Source organism: Amblyraja radiata, chromosome 1, assembly GCF_010909765.2.
Source record: "Amblyraja radiata isolate CabotCenter1 chromosome 1, sAmbRad1.1.pri, whole genome shotgun sequence".
Lineage (NCBI taxonomy): Eukaryota > Metazoa > Chordata > Chondrichthyes > Rajiformes > Rajidae > Amblyraja > Amblyraja radiata.
Window position 1 is genome coordinate 182981939 of NC_045956.1, and position 20020 is coordinate 183001958.

At 47.5% G+C, this 20020-nt stretch overlaps 1 protein-coding gene across 2 annotated transcripts in view; it reads left to right on the top strand.

Annotated features, from left to right (window-relative positions):
* The window catches only part of sema4f (ssemaphorin 4F), a 146345-nt gene that overhangs the window by 94371 nt on the left and 31954 nt on the right, over positions 1 to 20020 (top strand). For both annotated transcript variants that reach the window (XM_033035806.1, XM_033035817.1), the window contains exons 7-9: positions 10999 to 11144; positions 14200 to 14381; positions 17502 to 17646. In XM_033035806.1, coding sequence (XP_032891697.1) covers positions 10999 to 11144; positions 14200 to 14381; positions 17502 to 17646 — 473 coding nt within the window. The remainder of the gene's footprint in view (positions 1 to 10998; positions 11145 to 14199; positions 14382 to 17501; positions 17647 to 20020) is intronic.

Sequence of the window (20020 nt, forward strand, 5' to 3'; positions counted from 1 at the left end):
CAGTAAACATCCGGTAGCACTTCAGATCAATGGTGTGCTGAGCTGCTTTGTCACAGTGTATTAAGGGGCCATAAAGCACCGATTCCTGGCTGCTTATCCTTGGATTGATTCCAACAGATCATTCTCCCAACCGTTCAGCAAAAAATTGCAGCGAATTGTGGACGCAGCCCAGACCATCGCACAAACCAACCTCCCTTCCATTGACTCCATCTACACCTCACGCTGCCTCGGCAAGGCCAGCAGCATCATCAAGGGCCAGTCCCAGCCCGGCCTCTCCCTCGTCTCAGCCATTTAGAACGGAGACGAGGAAACACTTTTTCTCACAGAGAGTGGTGAGTCTGTGGAATTCTCTGCCTCAGAGGGCGGTGGAGGCAGGTTCTCTGGATGCATTCAAGAGAGAGCTAGATAGGGCTCTTAAAAATAGCGGAGCCAGGGGATATGGGGAGAAGGCAGGAACGGGGTACTGATTGGGGATGATCAGCCATGATCACATTGAATGGCAATGCTTGCTCGAAGGGCCAAATGGCCTACTCCTGCACCTATTGTCTATTGAACCAGTAACTCTGAAAGCAAATTGTATATTGTCTCGAGTGTGGGAGAGTGTTAGTGTGCGGGCATCGCTGGTCGGCGTGGACTCGGTGGGCCGAAGGGCCCGATTCTGCACTGTATCTCAACACTAAACCAAATTTTGAAATGCTCCTGATGATTTTAAAAAGACCTGGGCCGGTCAGCACATCTCTGGACATCTCAAAATGGACATCAATGTGTTAACTAGAATATATTCTTCTTGCGTCCGATGGGTCTAAACACCAGCTGGTGTGAAGAACAGTGGCCTGCAGCCCCGCAACAGCCGGTAAAGCCATCCCCGCTGCTCTCCCAAATGCTTGTCCGCAGCTCCGCGCTGCACATGAGTCTGGCGCTCCTGAAATGGGGACGACCTGCGGCTTTAATCCTCACTCTGTAACCTGTGTATAATGTGATCAGTCAGCATGACTTTGTCAAGGGAAGGTCATCGCAGACTTTTGTGTGTTCATTGAGATTGCTGAAATGCTAATAAACAATAGACAATAGGTGCAGGATTAGGCAATTCGGCCCTTCGAGCCAGCACCGCCATTCAATGTGATCATGGCTGATCATCCCCAATCAGTACCCCGTTCCTGCCTTCTCCCCATATCCCCTGACTCCGCTATTTTTAAGAGACCTATCCAACTCTCTCTTGAAAGCATCCAGAGAACCGGCCTCCACCGCCCTCTGAGGTAAAGAATTCCACAGACTCACCACTCTCTGTGAGTCCATGTGAATGAATAAGTCCATGTGATAGGAGCAGAATTAGGCCGTTCGGCCCATCAAGTCAATCATTTCGGGTCAGGACCCTTCCTCAGACGGTTAGCGGTGGAGCCAGACGAGGTCCTGGTGCTGCCGGCCAGTGTGGAACGCAGGACACGGAAGGTGTCCTTTCATGTCAGGGGATATGGGGAGAAGGCAGAAACGGGGTACTGATTGTGCATTATCAGCCATGATCACATTGAATGGCAGTGCTGGCTCGAAGGGCCGAATGGCCTACTCCTGCACCTATTGTCTATTGTGAGCCGCTGTGAGAAGCGGCAGACTGACTCTGGAACTGGAGTTGGAAGTCACGAGGCACAAGATGGAGATGCTGGCAAGCGCCGAGGAAAGACACGTGGCTGTGGTAGCGAGCCTGGGTTAAAACGGGATGGTAGAGGCGGAGGGCAGTAGGAATCACAGAGGGGGAGCAGTGAGAATTCATTAGTTCATCAATGATCGAAGAATTAGGCCACTCGCCCATCAAGTCTACTCCACCATTCAATCATTGAAGAAATTCCTCCTCGTATAATTCCTGAAGGAATGTCCTTTAATTGACCTCTGGTCCTAGACCCCCTCCCCCATCCACGACAGGAAACAGCCTCTCAGCATCCACTCAATAGATAATAGACAATAGGTGCAGGAGTAGGCCATTCGGCCCTTCGAGCCAGCACCGCCATTCAATGTGATCATGGCTGATCATCCCCAATCAGTACCCCGTTCCTGCCTTCTCCCCATATCCCCTGACTCTGCTATTTTTAAGAGCCCTATCTAGCTCTATCTTGAAAGCATCCAGAGAACCTGCCTCCACCGCCCTCTGAGGCAGAGAATTCCACAGACTTACCACTCTCTGTGAGAAAAAAGTGTTTCCTCGTCTCCTTTCTAAATGGCTTACTCCTTATTCTTAAACTGTGTGGCCCCTGGTTCTGGACTCCACCCAACATCGGGAACATGTTTCCTACCTCCAGTGTGTCCAAGCCCTTAACAATCTTATATGTTTCAATGAGAGATATCCTCTCATCCTTCTAAATCCAGGCCTATCCAGGCCTTTCACTATTCGGTAAGTTTTGAGAGAGGGTCTTTCAGAACTGCTGTCAGACAGAGGAAGAGAACTTCTTCATTGGAATTCTGTGCAAGGGTCCAAACCCGAGACGTCACCAATTCCTTTCCTCCAGAGATGCTGTCTGACCCATTGAGTTACTTTCGCACTTTGTGTTTATCTTGGTATAAACCGGCATCTGCAGTTTTTTGCTTCTACATTCATTGGTCCCGACTTGCATAATAAGTAATGCAAACAGAGTATAGGGTGCCGAACCCGAAGCAGCTTCTGTTCATTCCCTCCGCAGGTCTGCTGAGTTCCTCCAGCACTTTGTTTCCTGCCAATAACCCCTTATTTGGTGTTGGTGGTTTGGTTCTAAAATAGAATGAGGATGAATTTTTTGTTTTTTCAGTTAACATGAATTCATTCTTCCACATTCATGGAATCCACGGTATTTATTTTTAGAGAAACAGAGCAAAAAAACATGCCCGAGGCCCACCGAGTCGGCACTGAACCGCGATCTTGCACATTAACTCTATCCTACACACACCAGGGACAATTTACAATCATACCAAACCAATTAACCTTCAAACCTGTACGCCTTTGGAGTGTGGGAGGAAACCAGAGATCCAGGAGAAAACCCATGCAGTTGACGGGGAGAACGTACAGACTCCGTACAGACAGCACCCGTAGTCAGGATCGAACCCAGGTCTTTGGCGCTAGGTAATAGACAATAGGTGCAGTAGGCCATTCGGCCCTTCGAGCCAGCACCGCCATTCAATGTGATCATGGCTGATCATCCCCCATCAGTACCCCGTTCCTACCTTCTCCCCATATCCCCTGACTCCGCTATTTTTAAGAACTCTCTTGAAAGCATCCAGAGACCCTGCCTCCACCGCCCTGTGAGGCAGCGAATTCCACAGTCTCCGTTCTAAATGGCTTACTCCTTATTCTTAAACTGTGGCCCCTGGTTCTGGACTCCCCCAACATCAGGAACATGTTTCCTGCCTCTAGCGTGTCCAAGCCCTTAACAATCTTACATGTTTCAATGAGATGCCCTCTCATCCTTCTAAACTCCAGAGTGTACAAGCCCAGCTGCTCCATTCTCTCAGCATATGACAATCCCGCCATCCCGGGAATTAACTTTGTAAGGCAGCAACTCTACCGCTGCGCCACCATGCCGCCCTTATCTTTTATCTTGTATCCTGTACTAATTTAGTGAGAGGCCACAGAATGTGCAACCAACAACTACCATGCCCAATGCTGACAAGATGTGACAGCATAAAATAGTTTGGGGAAATTGTATTTGAAGTTCATGTGAGTGTGCCTTGACTCCAATACCAAATTGGCATAAAAAGGGTCGCGGCCCGAAACGTCACCTATCCCTTTTCTCCAGAGATACAGCCCGACCTGCTAAGTTACACCAGCATTTTGTGTCTACAGTGTAAACCAACATCTGCAGTTCCTTCCTACACATACCAAATTGTACGCAGGCTGGATCTTTTAACGATGGCAGATTTTATTTCCTGCTATTGAGGGAGTGCAGCGTAGGTTAACCATATAACCATATAACAATTACAGCACGGAAACAGGCCATCTCGGCCCTACAAGTCCGTGCCGAACAACTTTTTTCCCTTAGTCCCACCTGCCTGCACTCATACCATAACCCTCCATTCCCTTCTCATCCATATGCCTATCCAATTTATTTTTAAATTATACCAACGAACCTGCCGCCACCGCTTCCACTGGAAGCTCATTCCACACCACTACCACTCTCTGAGTAAATAAGTTCCCCCTCATGTTACCCCTAGACTTCTGTCCCTTAATTCTGAAGTCATGTCCTCTTGTTTGAATCTTCCCTATTCTCAAAGGGAAAAGCTTGATCACGTCAACTCTGTCTATCCCTCTCATCATTTTAAAGACCTCTATCAAGTCCCCCCTTAACCTTCTGCGCTCCAGAGAATAAAGACCTAACTTATTCAACCTATCTCTGTAACTTAGTTGTTGAAACCCAGGCAACATTCTAGTAAATCTCCTCTGTACTCTCTCTATTTTGTTGACATCCTTCCTATAATTGGGCGACCAAAATTGTACACCATACTCCAGATTTGGTCTCACCAATGCATTGTACAATTTTAACATTACATCCCAGCTTCTATACTCAATGCTCTGATTTATAAAGGCTAGCATACCAAAAGCTTTCTTTACCACCCTATCTATATGAGATTCCACCTTCAAGGAACTATGCACGGTTATTCCCAGATCCCTCTGTTCAACTGTATTCTTCAATTCCCTACCATTTATCATGTACGTCCTATTTTGATTTGTCCTGCCAAGGTGTAACACCTCACATTTATCAGCATTAAACTCCATCTGCCATCTTTCAGCCCATTTTTCCAAATGGCCTAAATCACTCTGTAGACTTTGGAAATCCTCTTCATTATCCACAACACCCCCTATCTTAGTATCATCTGCATACTTACTAATCCAATTTTCCACCCCTTCATCCAGATCATTGATGTACATGACAAACAACAAAGGACCCAACACAGATCTCTGAGGCACCCCACTAGTCACCTGCCTCCAACCCGACAAACAGCCATCCACCATTACCCTCTGGCTTCTCCCATTCAGCCACTGCTGAATCCATCTTGCTATTCCTGCATTTATACTCAACAGTTTAACCTTCTTAACCAACCTTCCATGAGGAACCTTGTCAAAGGCCTTACTAAAGTCCATATAGACAACATCCACTGCTTTACCCTCGTCAATTTCCCTAGTAACCTCTTCAAAAAATTCAAGAAGATTAGTCAAACATGACCTTCCAGGCACAAATCCATGTTGACTTTTCCTAATCAGACCCTGTTTATCCAGATGCTTATATATATTATCTCTAAGTATCTTTTCCATTAATTTGCCCACCACTGAAGTCAAACTAACAGGTCTATAATTGCTAGGTTTACTCTTAGAACCCTTTTTAAACAATGGAACAAACATGCGCAGTACGCCAATCCTCGGGGACTATTCCCGTTTCTAATGACATTTGAAATATTTCTGTCATAGCCCCGGCTATTTCTACACTAACTTCCCTCAATGTCCTAGGGAATATCCTGTCAGGACCTGGAGACTTATCCACTTTTATATTTTTCAAAAGTGTCAGTACTTCTTTTACTTTGAAACTCATAGTATCCATAACTACTCTACTCGTTTCCCTTACCTCACATAATTCAATATCCTTCTCCTTGGTGAATACCGAAGAAAATAAATTGTTCAATATCTCCCCCATCTCTTTTGACTCTGCAGATAGCTGCCCACTCTGTTTCTCCAATGGACCAATTTTATCCCTCGTTATCCTTTTGCTATTAATATAGCTGTAGAAACCCTTTGGATTTACTTTCACCTTACTTGCCAAAGCAACCTCATATCTTCTTTTAGCTTTTCTAATTTCTTTCTTAAGATTCTTTTTACATTCTTTATACTCCACCAGCACCTCATTTACTTCATGCTTCCTATAATTATTGTAGATCTCCCTCTTTTTCCGAACAAGATGTCCAATTTCCCTTGAAAACTCAGGCTCTTTCCAATTTTTACTGTTTCCTTTCAACCGAACAGGAACATAAAGATTCTGTACTCTTAAAATTTCCCCTTTAAATGTCCACCATTTCTCTTCCACATCTTTCCCATAAAACAAAATGTCCCAGTCCACTCCTTTTAAATCATCTCGCATCTCATCAAAGTTAGCCTTTCTCCAATCAAAAATCTCAACCCTAGGTCCAGTTCTGACCTTCTCCATAATTATATTGAAACTAATGGTATTGTGATCACTGGACCCGAAGTGCTCCCCAACGCATACCTCCGCCACATGTCCCGTCTCATTTCCTAACAGGTGGTCCAGCACTGCCCCTCCTCTAGTAGGTACCTCTATGTATTGCTGCAAAAAACTATCCTGCACACATTTTACAAACTCCAAACTATCCAGCCCATTTACAGAATGTGTTTCCCAGTCTATGTGTGGAAAGTTGAAATCTCCCACAATCACTACCTTGTGCATACTACTAATATCTGCTATCTCCTTACATATTTGCTCTTCCAATTCTCGTTCCCTATTTGGCGGTCTATAATACACCCCTATAAGTGTTGCTACACCTTTCCCACCTCAGTTCCACCCAAATAGCCTCCCTAGATGAGCCCTCCAATCTATCCTGCCAAAGCACTGCTGTAATATCTTCCCTGACTAGCAATGCAACACCTCCACCTCTTGCCCCTCCAATTCTATCACACCTGAAGCAACGAAATCCTGGAATATTTAGTTTCCAATCACAGCCCTCCTGCAACCATGTTTCACTGATCGCCACAACATCATACTTCCAGGTGTCTATCCAGACTCTAAGCTCATCCACCTTTCTTACAATGCTCCTAGCATTAAAATATGCACATTTAAGAAACCCCCCGTCTCTTCTTCTCTGTTTATTTCCTTTTTTTTCTTTCTCCTCTTGTGTCCGAGTGCTTCCCTTTTCTGCTTCCTGCCTCCCATTCTGTCTACTAGCTTTCTCTATTTGAGTCCCTCGCCCCACCCATTCTAGTTTAAAGTCTCCCCAGTGACCTTTGCAAATTTCTCCGCCAGGATATTGGTCCCCCTCGGGTTCAAGTGCAACCCATCCTTTCTGTACAGGTCCCACCTTCCCCAAAAGAAGTCCCAATGATCCAGAAACTTGAATCCCTGCCCACTGCACCAGTCTTTCAGCCACGCATTTATCCTCCACCTCGCTCCATTCCTACTCTCACTGTCGTGTGGTACAGGCAGTAATCCTGAGATTGTTACCTTTTTGGTCCTTTTCCTTAACTCTCCTCCCAACTCCCTAAATCCTCCCTTCAGGACCTCTTCACTTTTTTTACCAATGTCATTTGTACCAATATGTACCACGACCTCAGGCTCCTCTCCCTCTGATTTCAGGATATCTTGGATGCGTTGAGACACGTCCGAGACCTTGGCACCAGGGAGGCAGACCACCATCCTGGTCTCCCGACTGCGTCCACAGAAACGCCTATCCGACCCCCTAACAATAGAGTCCCCAATTACTATTGCCCTCTTCTTTTTTTCCCTACCTTTCGGAGCAACAGGGCCGGTCTCTGTGCTGGAGGCCCGTCCGCTGTTGCTACCCCCGGGTAGGCTGTCATCCTCATCCGTACTCAAACAGGAGTACTTATTTGCAAGGTTCACAAGGTTAATTCCCTGGATGGCGGGACTCTCATATGCTGAGAGAATGGAGCAGCTGGCCTTGTACACTCTGGAGTATAGAAGGATGAGAGGAGATCTTAATGAAACATATAAGATTATTAAGGATTTAAGAAGGAACTGCAGATGCTGGAAAATCGAAGGTACACAAAAATGTTGGAGAAACTCAGCGGGTGCAGCAGCATCTATGGAGGGAAGGAAATAGGCAACGTTTTGGGCCGAAACCCTTCTTCAGACTATAAGATTATTAAGGATTTGGACACGCTAGAGGCAGGAAACATGTTCCTGAGGTTGGGGGTATCCAGAACCAAGGGCCACAGTTTAAGAATAAGGGGTAAGGCATTTAGAACGGAGATGAGGAAACACATTTTCACACAGAGATTGGTGAGTCTGTGGAATTCTCTGCCTCAGAGGGCGGTGGAGGCCGGTTCTCTGGATACTTTCAAGAGAGAGTTAGATAGGGCACTTAAGGATAGCGGAGTCAGGGGATATGGAGAGAAGGCAGGAACGGGGTACTGATTGGGGATGATCACAGTGAATGGCGGTGCTCGCTCGATGGGCCGAATGGCCTACTCCTGCACGTATTGTCTATTGTTTATTGTCTGACAATACTGGTCCCAACAAATTTACTGATCATTACTGAATTGTATTTTGAATTAAAATTTTCTGGTTATGGTGTTTTTCGTTTAGAAACATAGAAAATAGGTACAGGAGGAGGCCATCGGCCCTTCGAGCCAGCACCGCCATTCATTGTGATCGTGGCTGATCATCCCCAATCAATAACCCGTGCCTGCCTTCTCCCCATATCCATTGATTCCACCAGCTTTGTTTAGTTTAGAGATACAGCGGGGAAACAGGCCCTTCCGCCCATCGATTCCCCGCCGACCAGCGATACCCGCACGCTCACAATAACCTACATACTAGGGACAATTTACAATCATACCGAGCCAATTAGCCTACAAACCTGTATGTCTTTGGAGTGTGGGGGGAATCCGGAGCACCCGGGGAAAACCTACGCAGGTCACGGGGAGAATGTACAGACTCCATACAGACAAGCGCCCAATGTCAGGATCGAATTCTGGTCCCTACAGCTCATAAGGTCATAAGTGATAGGAGCAGAATTAGGCCATTCTGCCCATCAAGTCTACTCTGCCATTCAATCATGGCTGATCTATCTCTCCCTATCCTTATAACCCCATTTTCCTGCCTTATCCCCATAACCCCTGACACCCGCACTAATCAAGAATCTATCTCTACCTTAATAAAATCCATTGACTTGGCCTCCATATCCTTCTGTGGCAATGAATTCCACAGATGCACCACCCTCTGACTGAAGAAATTCCTCCTCATTTCCTTCCAAAAGGAACATCCTTTAATTCTGATGCTGTGACCTCCATTCCTGGACTCTCCCACTAGTGGAAACATCCTCTCCACATCCACTCTATCCAGGCGTTTCACTATGCGGTAAGTTTCAATGAGGTCCCCCCTCATTCTTCTAAACTCCAGCGAGTACAGGCCCAGTGACGACAAACGCTCTTCATATGTTAACCCACTCATTCCTGGGATCATTCTTGTAAACCTCCTCTGGACCCTCTCCAGAGCCAGCACATCCTTCCTCAGATATGGCGCTTAGAATTACTCAAAATATTCCAAAAGCGGCCTGACCAGCGCCTTGTAGAGCCTCAGTTTTTGTTTTGTATACTAGCCCTCTTGAAATGAATGCTAGCATCGCATACCGATTCGACTTGCAGATTAACTTTTTGGGAATCCTGCACCAGCACTCCCAAGTCCCTTTGCACCTCCGATTTCTGGATTCTCACCCCATTTAGAAAATAGCCTACTACCAAAATGCATGACTCCACACTTTGCTACACTATATTCCATCTGCCACTTCTCTGCCCACTCTCCCAACCTGTCCAAGTCCTTCTGCAGAGTCCCTGCTTTCTCTACACTACCTGCCCCTCCACCTATTTTTGTTTCATCCGCAAACGCGGCCCCAGCACCGACCCTTGTGGAACTCCGCTAGTCACTGGCAGCGAAAGCAGAAATAGCCCCCTTTATTGCCACTGCTACTGCTGTGTTACCATGCTGACCCAAATGATCATTTATAATGATTGTTCTGCCTGGATCAAGACTACGTTGCAGTTGCTACCTCACAGCGACAGAGATCCCGGTTCGATCTTAACCTCGAGTGCTGCCTGTGCCGAATTTGCACCTTTTTCCTGTGGGATTCTTTGCCACAGGCGCCTGTGGAGGCCAAGTGAATGGATATTTTTAAGGCAGAGATAGATAGATACTTGATTAGTACGGGAGTCAGGGGTTATGGGGAGAAGGCAGGAGAATGGGGTTAGGAGGGAGAGATAGATCAGCCATAGAAACATAGAAGCGTAGAAAATAGGTGCAGGAGTAGGCCATTCAGCCCTTCGAGCCAGCATCGCCATTCAATATGATCATGGCTGATCGTCCCCAATCAATAACCCGTACCTGCCTTCTCCCCATATCCCTTGATTCCACCAGCCCCTGATTGAATGGCGGAGTAGAATCGACGGGCCGAATGGCCTAATTCTGTTCCTAGAACTTATGAATAGATTCCAATAGATGTGGAAGTTGGGTGGACAACTGCCAGCTGGGAAACAGGGCCCTCTGGCTCAATTGCCATGTTGAAAAAGATGCCCCATCTACAGTCGATGGGCCGAATGGTCCAATTCTGCTGCTATCACTCATGAAACTTATGAATAGACAATAGGCGCAGGATTAGGCCATTTGGCCTTCGAGCCAGCTCCTCCATTCAATGTGATCATGGCTGATCATCCCCAATCCGTACCCCGTTCCTGCCTTCTCCCCATATCCCCTGACTCCACTATTTTTAAGAGCCCTATCTAGCTCTCTCTTGAAAGCATCCAGAGAACCTGCCTCCACCGCCCTCTGAGGCAGAGAATTCCACAGACTCACAACTCTCTGTGAGAAAAAGTGTTTCCTCGTCTCCGTTCTAAATGGCTTACTCCTTCTTCTTAAACTGCGGCCCCTGGTTTTGGACTCGCCCAACATCGGGAACATGTTTCCTGCCTCTAGCGTATCCAAGCTTCTAAACTCATCCTTCTAAACTCCAGAGTGTACAAGCCCAGCCGCTCCATTCTCTCAGCATATGACAGTCCCGCCATCCCGTGAATTAACCTTGTGAACCTACGCTGCACTCCCTCAACAGCAAGAATGTCCTTCCTCAAATTAGGGGACCAAAACTGCACACAATACTCCAGGTGTGGTCTCACTAGGGCTCTGTACAACTGCAGAAGGACCTCTTTGCTCCTATATTCGATTCCTCTTGTTATAAAGAACATTTATGATCTATATGGTATGAACATTTATATCAGCAGCAATCTAACTGCCTCCTTCCTCTTAGATGCAGAGTTTGTGGCGTCAACGTACATCAGAGAAGACGGGGGAAGTGGCGACGATGACAAACTCTACTTCTTCTTCAGTGAGACAGCGCAGGAGTTTGAATACTACAAACCCGTGCGGGTTCCCCGAGTGGCTCGCGTTTGCAAGGTCAGCTTTGAAACCCTCCAGACCCTTTAGCCCATTCTTGTCGAAACAAAGGTTCAAAGGTCTGTTTATTGTCGCGTGTAGATTCAAGATTCAAGTGAGTTTATTGTCATGTGTCCCTGATAGGACAATGAAATTCATGCTTTGCTTCAGCACAACAGAACATAGTAGGCATTGACTACAGAACAGATCAGTGTGTCCATATACCATTATATAAATATATACACACATGAATAAATAAACTGATAAAGTGCAAATAACAGATAATGGGCTATTAATGTTCAGAGTTTTGTCCGAGCCAAGTTTAATAGCCTGATGGCTGTGGGGAAGTAGCTATTCCTGAACCTGGATGTTGCAGTCTTCAGGCTCCTGTACCTTCTACCTGAAGGTAGCGGGGAGATGAGTGTGTGGCCAGGATGGTGTGAGTCCTTGATGATACTGCCGGCCTTTTTGAGGCAGCGACTGCGATAAATCCCCTCGATGGAAGAGAGGACAGAGCCGATGATGGACTGGGCAGTGTTTAAATGGTACAGTGTGTACCATTTAAGGTACAGTGAAACTCGAATTACCATCCAGCCACAGTGGCGGCGCGACTCACCCTTTGCAGCGGCTTCTACAGCCTGTCTGTCTTTTTTTTATTTTTTGTCTAGTTAAATGTAGTGTTGGTGTTTTTTAATACTGGTTTTAAATGTGTATATGTGGGGGGCGGGGGGGGGGGGTGGAAGGGGGAAACCGTTTAAAATCTCTTCCCTGTCCGGGAGACCCGACCTTTTCCCTGTCGGGTCTCCGTTGTCGTTGGGGGCCTAGCACCGTGGAGCGGCCTCCAACCTGAACGACCCGGGGTCTCGGGAGACTGCGGATCTGCGGACTGGCCTCGGAGCGTGGGGAGCGGTGGTGACTCGCTGCTGCGACTCGACTCCTGGGGCTCGGAGGGTCCAACAACGCAGCCGCAGGTCCGGTGGACTGGGACATCGGGAGCTCGCAGGTCCGGGGGGAGAGACCGCTTCCCGGAGCTCCCGCAACGCGACTTCTCCAGCCCGTCTCGCGGGGTTGGAATGACCTGGAGCGGGGACGTACATCGCCCGGCACGGCTTCATGGCCGTGGGACATTCCAGCGCCCGCCGGGGGCTCCAACATGTGACTTTTAGACCGGGAGCGGGGCCGTAAATCGCCCGGCACGGCCTAAAATGGCCGTGGGACTTAGCATCGCCCGCCTGGGGCTTGGACATCGGGAGAGACATGGAGAACAGGGGAGAGAAAAGACTTTGCTGAACCCACTGTGATGGATGTTTGTGTGAATTAAATTGTGTGTACGTCTGTAGGAAATTGTCTTTGTTTGTATGGCTGTGGAAACGGAATTTCGTTTGAGCCTCACTGAGGCTCAAATGACAATAAATGGTATTGTATTGTATTGTAAAACAAAAGCAACAAGACACACAACTGCATAAAATTAACATAAACATCCACCACAGTGCATTCCCCACATTCATCACTGTGATGGAAGGCAATAAATTCTAATCTACTTCCTCATTATTCTCCCGCAGTCAGGGCAGTCAAACACTCCGCAGCCGGGCAATCGAACCTCCCACAGCCGGGCGATCGAAGCTTCTGCGGCTTGGAGCTCCTGAAATCGGCCTCTAACCAGAGACCGCGAGCTCCACAATGTTAAGGCCGCTGGAGCTCCAAGGTCGATCCCCGACAGGGAACAATAGACAATAGACAATAGGTGCAGGAGTAGGCCATTCAGGCCTTCGAGCCAGCACCGCCATTCAATGTGATCATGGCTGATCATCCACAATCAGTACCCCGCTCCTGCCTTCTCCCCGTATCCCCTGACTCCGCTATTTTTAAGATCGCAAGGTCCACGCTGTTAAGTCAGCAGGCTCCCGCGGTTGGAGCTCCCGAAGTCCACCTCCAGCAAGAGGCCGCCAGCTCCACGATGTTAGGCCGCAGTGCGACGGAGATACGACAGGGGAAAAAATCACTTCTCCGTCGAGGTAAGAGATTAATACAAGTTTCCCCCACCACCCCCTACATAAAACAAGCTAAAGAACACTAAAAACATACATTCAACACATACTAGAAAACAACAAAGAAGGAAGGGACGAGACAGACTGTTGGCGAGGCGGCCATTGCGGGCACCACCCTGTCACATATATAGTTCTTAAGGGATTGGACAGGCTAGATGCAGGAATAATGTTCCCGATGTTGGGGGAGTCCAGAATAAAAGAGAGGGGATCTCATTGAAACATATAAGATTGTTAAGGGCTTGGACATGCTAGAGGCAAGAAACATGTTCCCGATGTTGGGGGAGTCCAGAACCAGGGGTCACAGTTTAAGAATAAGGAATAAGCCATTTAGAACGGAGACGAGGAAACACTTTTTCTCACAGAGAGTGGTGAGTCTGTGGAATTCTCTGCCTCAGAGGGCGGTGGAGGCCTGTTCTCTGGATGCTTTCAAGAGACAACTAGATAGGGCTCTTAAAAATAGTGGAGTCAGGGGATATGGGGAGAAGGCAGGTGAAGATAAATCAGTCATGATTGAATGGCGGAGTAGACTTGATGGGCCAAATGTCCTAATTCTGCTCCCACAACATGAATTTTCCTATCAACAAACGTGATCAAATGTCTTCGAAATGCGACGGAGATACGACGGGAAAAATGGTTTCTATGACATTATATGTCATTGAAACCATTGAGCCAAGTAAGGGTTTCAATGCGATAATTGCTAAATGTAACTTTAGATTTATTAAGTGCTGGAGAAACTCAGCGGGTGAAGCAGCATCTATGGTGCGAAGGAAAGAATAGGACTCGAGACCCTTCTTCAGACTGATGTGTGGGTTGGGGGGGCGGGAAGGAGAAAGGAAGAGGCGGAGGACAGTGGGCTGTGGGAGAGCTGGGAAGGGGAGGGGAAAGAGGGAGAAAGCAAGTACTACCTGAAATTGGAGAAGTCAATGTTCATACCGTATTAAAGTAGTTTGTATCATATCTGTTTCAAAGATTTGTCAGGTGTTCGTTCTTGTACTGCAAGCCATCTCAATAGTTATTTCTTCATTCAGGGAGATATTGGTGGCCAGAAGACACTTCAGAAGAAATGGACGTCCTTCCTGAAAGCTCGTCTGGTGTGCTGTGATAAAAGCAACGCGATGTGTTTTGATGAGATTCACGATGTGTTTACCCTGCAGTTTGACCCAAATAACACATCTTCCACAGTCTTCTACGGGGTTTTCTCCACAAGATGGTAAGTAAAACATTCAAGACACTAGTTCAAGTTCAAGTTACATTTATTGTCACATACACCAATTGTTGCAGTGAAATTTGAGTTGCCATGCAGCACCAAAAATAAAATAAAATGAATACAACTCTATAGAATTTAACATAAACATCCCACACAGCGGAATCAACGTTTCCCACTGTGAGGGAAGGCCAGATACTTCAGTCATCTTCCTCTTTGTTCACCCGTGGTCAGGGCCTATTGAGCCCTCCGCCGTCGCCACTACGGGCGGCCCGATGATCAGGCCCTCTCGCCAGGATGATCGAAGCACCGGCGTCGGAACGGAAGAACAATCTTAGCGGCCTGGAGTTTCCGAATCGGCCACTTCTTACCGGAGACCGCGGCTCCCGAAGTCCACTGGCCGAGCTGGGCGGAGCTCCAACATTGGCGATCCTCGGCGAAAGATCCCAGTGCTCTGCGATGTTAAAGTCAGCGCCGCCTGCGGCTGGAACCTCCGCAGACCACAGATCCAGTTTAGTTTATGATCACGTGTACTGCGGAGCGGTGGAAAGCTTTTGTTGCGTGGTATCCAGTCATCGGAAAATCAATACATGTTTACAATCAAGACATTAACAGTGTACAGATTAGGCACTGCAGCTTCAATGTGGAAAGATCGATAACCAGGAGACATTATCTTATATTTATGAGTAGAAACAATAGAGTTGAATTGAAGCCAATTTTATTCATCCGGTGAGATTGGTAGAGATCTGGAACTCCTTGGCCAACAAGTTAGTACATTCAGAAAGTACTTGGATATGCTCCAAGTAAATAAACTATTGACCAGTTTAGTTGTCAGGTGTACTGAGGTACAGTGAAAAGCTTTTGTTGCGTGCTATCCTGTCAGCGGAAAGACAATACATGATTCCAATCAAGCCATTATAATGTATAGATACACGATAAGGGAATACGTTTAGTGCAAGGTAGGGCTAGCAAAGTCCCATCAAGGATAGTCCGAGGGTCTCCAATGAGGTCGACAATAGTTTAGGACTGCTCTCTGGTTGTGGTAGGATGGTTCCATTGCCTGATAACAGCTGGGAAGAAACTGTCCCTGAATCTGGACGTGTGCTTTTTTCACACTTCCTGTGTCATGTATTTCTATATATCACTATATTTGACCATTGACGTGTCCAATTTCAGGTAGTCCTTGCTTTCTCCCTCCTTCCTCTCCCCTTCCCATCTCTCTCACACCCTACTGTCTCCGCCTCTTCCTTTCTTCTTCCCGCCCCCCCACCCACATCAGTCCGGCCCACTGAGACCAAGCTAACACTAGGTCTATGTTATCCCACTTTCATAACCCTAGCACTAGGGGCAATTTACAGAAGTCAAGTAACCTACAAACCTGCGCATCCTTGGAATGTGGGAGGAAATCGGAGCTCCCTGGAGAAAACCCACATGGCCACAGGGAGAATGAACAATCACCGCACAGAAAATGCCCGGTCAGCAAAGGCAATTAACTAAAACTACCTACGACTACCTAGACTGACCCATAACTACATGGTGACCCCACGGCAACTGCACCTACGACTACAGGATTATCGATTATCTCCATGGCGACCAACATGTTGAAAAATCTGCCGGCGACCATACTGAGGCCGCGAATAGTTCCCTAGAATGCGGGAACTCCTCGCGACCATGAAGGAGACTCACCAGAGACCACCAGTGAACACGTGGCGGTCATGTGGCGAGCGCAGAGACGCCTCAAAAGTCATCAAAGTGGGAAAGGCCCTTAAGGGCCAACATTTTCACACATAGAGTGGTGGGTGTGTGGAACAAGCTGCCAAAGGGGTGAGTTGAGTCAGATACAATAACAACATTTAAAGACACTTGGGGAGGAGCAGGGATTGGAGAGGCTTCGGGGCCAAACACAGGCAAATGGGAGTGGTTTGCGATATGCATCACAGCACGGTTTGGGAACTGCTCCATCCAAGACCACAAGAAATTGGAGCGAATTGTGGACGCAGCCCAGACCATCGCACAAACCGAACCTCCCTTCCATTGACTCCATCTACACCTCACGCTGCCTCGGCAAGGCCAGCAGCATCATCAAGGACCAGTCTCACCCCGGCCACTCCCTCTTCTCCCCTCTCCCATCAGGCCAGAGGTACTAGAAGTGTTGAAAACGCACACCTCCAGATTCAGGGACAGTTTCTTCCCAGCTGTTATCAGGCAACTGAACCATCGTACCACAACCAGAGAGCAGTCCTAAACTACTATCTACCTCATTGGAGTCCCTCTGGACTATCTTTGATCGGACTTCACTGGCTTTACCTTGCACTATAAGTTATTCCCTTATATAGCGAAACACTGTGAACGGCTCGATTGTAATCATGTATTGTCTTTCCGCTGACTGGTTAGCACGCAACAAAAGCTTTTCACTGTACCTCGGTACACGTGACAATAAACTAAATTAAACTTAGCCAGCATGGACAAATTGGTTCAAAGGGCCTGTTTCAGTGCTGTCTGACTCTGACAATGTCCTTTCCAAGGAGTATTGTGTATTGTGGATTGGGTTTCCGTTTATTGAGGTTACTGGAAGAACTTCAGATTGGAGGAACTTCTTCTTACTTCTTCTTCTTAGAATAAAGGGGAGGCATTTAAGACTGAGGTGAGAAAAAACATTTACACCCAGAGAGTTGTGAATTTATGGAATTCCCTGCCACAGAGGGTAGTGGTGGCCAAGTCACTGGATGGATTTAAGAGAGAGTTAGATAGGGCACTAGGGGCGAGTGGAGTCAAGGGATATGGGGAGAAGGCAGGCACGGGTTATTGATTGGGGACGATCAGCCATGATCACAATGAATGGCGGTGCTGGCTCGAAGGGCTGAATGGCCTCCTGCACCTATTGTCTATGTTTCTTCTTCTTGCGTATGGCGTGCACAGCCCAAAGTTGTAAGTCAACTTGTTCTATTTGATCTATTTGTTTGTATACTTCGGGTTGATTGCATTAGTCGAAACAGGGTGGACCACGTGAAGGTTGCAATCTCCCACCCCAAGGGACTTCTGAAAGCATGATATTTACAGATGGAAAACGAAAAAAAACAAAAAAACTTGCTCATCTTTCCACTGCCCTTACTTTCTCACCTCTAGGGACGACCAGGATGTCTCCGCGGTGTGTGCTTACAGAATCAAAGACGTGCAGGCAGCTTTCAATGGGCAATACATGGAGTATAGAAGGGATGCTGACAAATGGAGCGTGTTCCGAGGTGATATTCCGGATCCACGGCCTGGCATGGTAAGTGGATGAGCATCACCGTGAGGAATGACCAGCTACTGCAGAGGTTCTACTGCAGTTGTACAGGGTCTTGGTGAGACCACACCTGGAGGATTACGTACAGTTTTGGTCTCCTAATCTGAGGAAAGACATTCTTGCCACAGAGGGAGTACAGAGAAGGTTCACCAGACTGATTCCTGGGATGTCAGGACTTTCATATGAAGAAAGACTGGATAGACTCGGCTTGTACTCGCTAGAATTTAGAAGATTGAGGGGGGATCCTATAGGAAACTTAACAAAATTCTTAAGGGTTGGACGGCTAGATGCAGGAAGATTGTTCCCGATGTTGGGGAAGTCCAGAACAAGGGGTCACAGTTTAAGGATAAGGGGGAAATCTTTTAGGACCGAGATGAGAAAATCATTTTTCACACAGAGAGTGATGAATCTCTGGAATTCTCTGCCACAGAAGGTAGTTGAGGCCAGTTCATTGGCTATATTTAAGAGGGAGTTAGATGTGGCCCTTGTGGCTAAAGGGATCAGGGGGTATGGAGAGAAGGCAGGTACAGGATACTGAGTTGGATGATCAGCCATGATCGCATTGAATGACGGTGCAGGCTCGAAGGGCCGAATGGCCACTCCTGCACCTATTTTCTATGTTTCTATGTTTACTGGGAGTGAAACTAAGCACCTTGTCATGAGGAAATATCCATTTGTTTGGTGTTTCAAATTTTAATAAAGGCGGCACGGTGGTGCAGCGGTAGAGTTGCTGCCTCACAGCGCCAGAGACCCGGGCTCGATCCCGACTACGGGTGCTGTTTGTACGTTATTCCCCGTGACCTGCATGGGCATTTCTCCGGGATCACCGGTTTCCTCCCACACTCCACAGAATTCCACAGATTCTTCACCCTCTGACTGAAGAAATTCCTCCTCATCTCCTTACTAAAGGTACATCCTTTTATTCTGAAGCTGTGGCCTCTGGTCCTGGACTCTCCCACTAGTGGAAACATCCTGCCCGCATCCACTCCATCCAGGCCTTTCACTATTCGGTACGTTTCGATGACGTGCCCGCTCATCCTTCTACACGCCAGTGGGTGGGTACAGGCCCAGTGATTACTTGTACCAACGGTGCAGTAATTTTAATATTCATCAACAGAGAGAGAAAAATAGATACAGAATCTGGAAAAGCTGTCTGTACAGAGTTTGCACGTTCCCCCCTTGACCTGCGTGGGTTTTCACCGAGATCTTCCGTTTCCTCCCACACTCCAAAGACGTACAGGTTTGTAGGTTATTTGGCGTGGTCATAAATGTAAAAATGTCCCCCGTATGTGTAGGGTAGTGTTACTGATCGCTGGTCTATGCGGACTCTGTGGACTGAAGGGCCTCTTTCCGTGCTCTATCTCTAAACTAAACTCAACTAAACTAAAGACTTTTTAAAGTTTAAAGCCCACTATCTCCGCCTCTTTCTTTCTTCTTCCCGCCGCCCCCCTCATCCCCCACATCAGTCTGAAGAAGGGTCTCGACCCAAAACGTCACCTATTCCTTCGCTCCATAAATGCTGCCTCACCCGCTGAGTTTCTCCAGCATTTTTCATCTACGTTAAAGTTTAACTTGGTCAGATCAGATCTCAAGTTTCATAAGAGACTGCAGATGCTAGAATTTGGATCACAATATAAACTGCTTAACGAAACCAGCAGGTTAGGCAGCATCTTTCACACTAAGGTTGATGGATGAATAGAACGAGCTGCCAGAGGAGGTAGTTGAGGCTGGGACTATCGCAACGTTTAAGAAACATTTAGACAGGTACATGGATAGGACGGGTTTGGAGGGATACGGACCAAATGCAGGCAGGTGGGACTAGCATTGAACGGGACATGTTGGTCGGTGTGGGCAAGATGGGCCAGAGGGCCTGTTTCCACGCTATATGACTCTGTGCGGGGGAAAGTGCCAGGGGACAAGAAGGGATGGGTGGGAAGGGATGAATGACCAGGGCATAAAGCCCCTGTCTCACTAACGTGACCTTGGCACGCTAATTACGTTGAGCCTCGACAGTCCCGCGAAGGTTGCGCGTGATTTCATGCGCACGCACAGCCGTCTGGAGCGTGTGACATCATTTGAAGATGGACACAAAGCAGGAGTAACTCAGCGGGACCGGCAGCATCTCTGGAGAGAAGCAATGGGTGACGTTTCGTGTCGAGACTTCTTCAGTCTGAAAGAAGGGTCTTGACCGGAAACATCATCCATTCCTTCTCTCCGGAGATGTTGCCGGTCCCGCTGAGTTACTCCTGCATTTTGTGTCTATCTTCAATTTTCTTGTCCCCGCTCTGGGTGCAGAAGTGGGGGCGGATCCGGACCGCAACGGCCGTGAGCCCCAGGCCGAGCTCGGCGATCGTTTGCC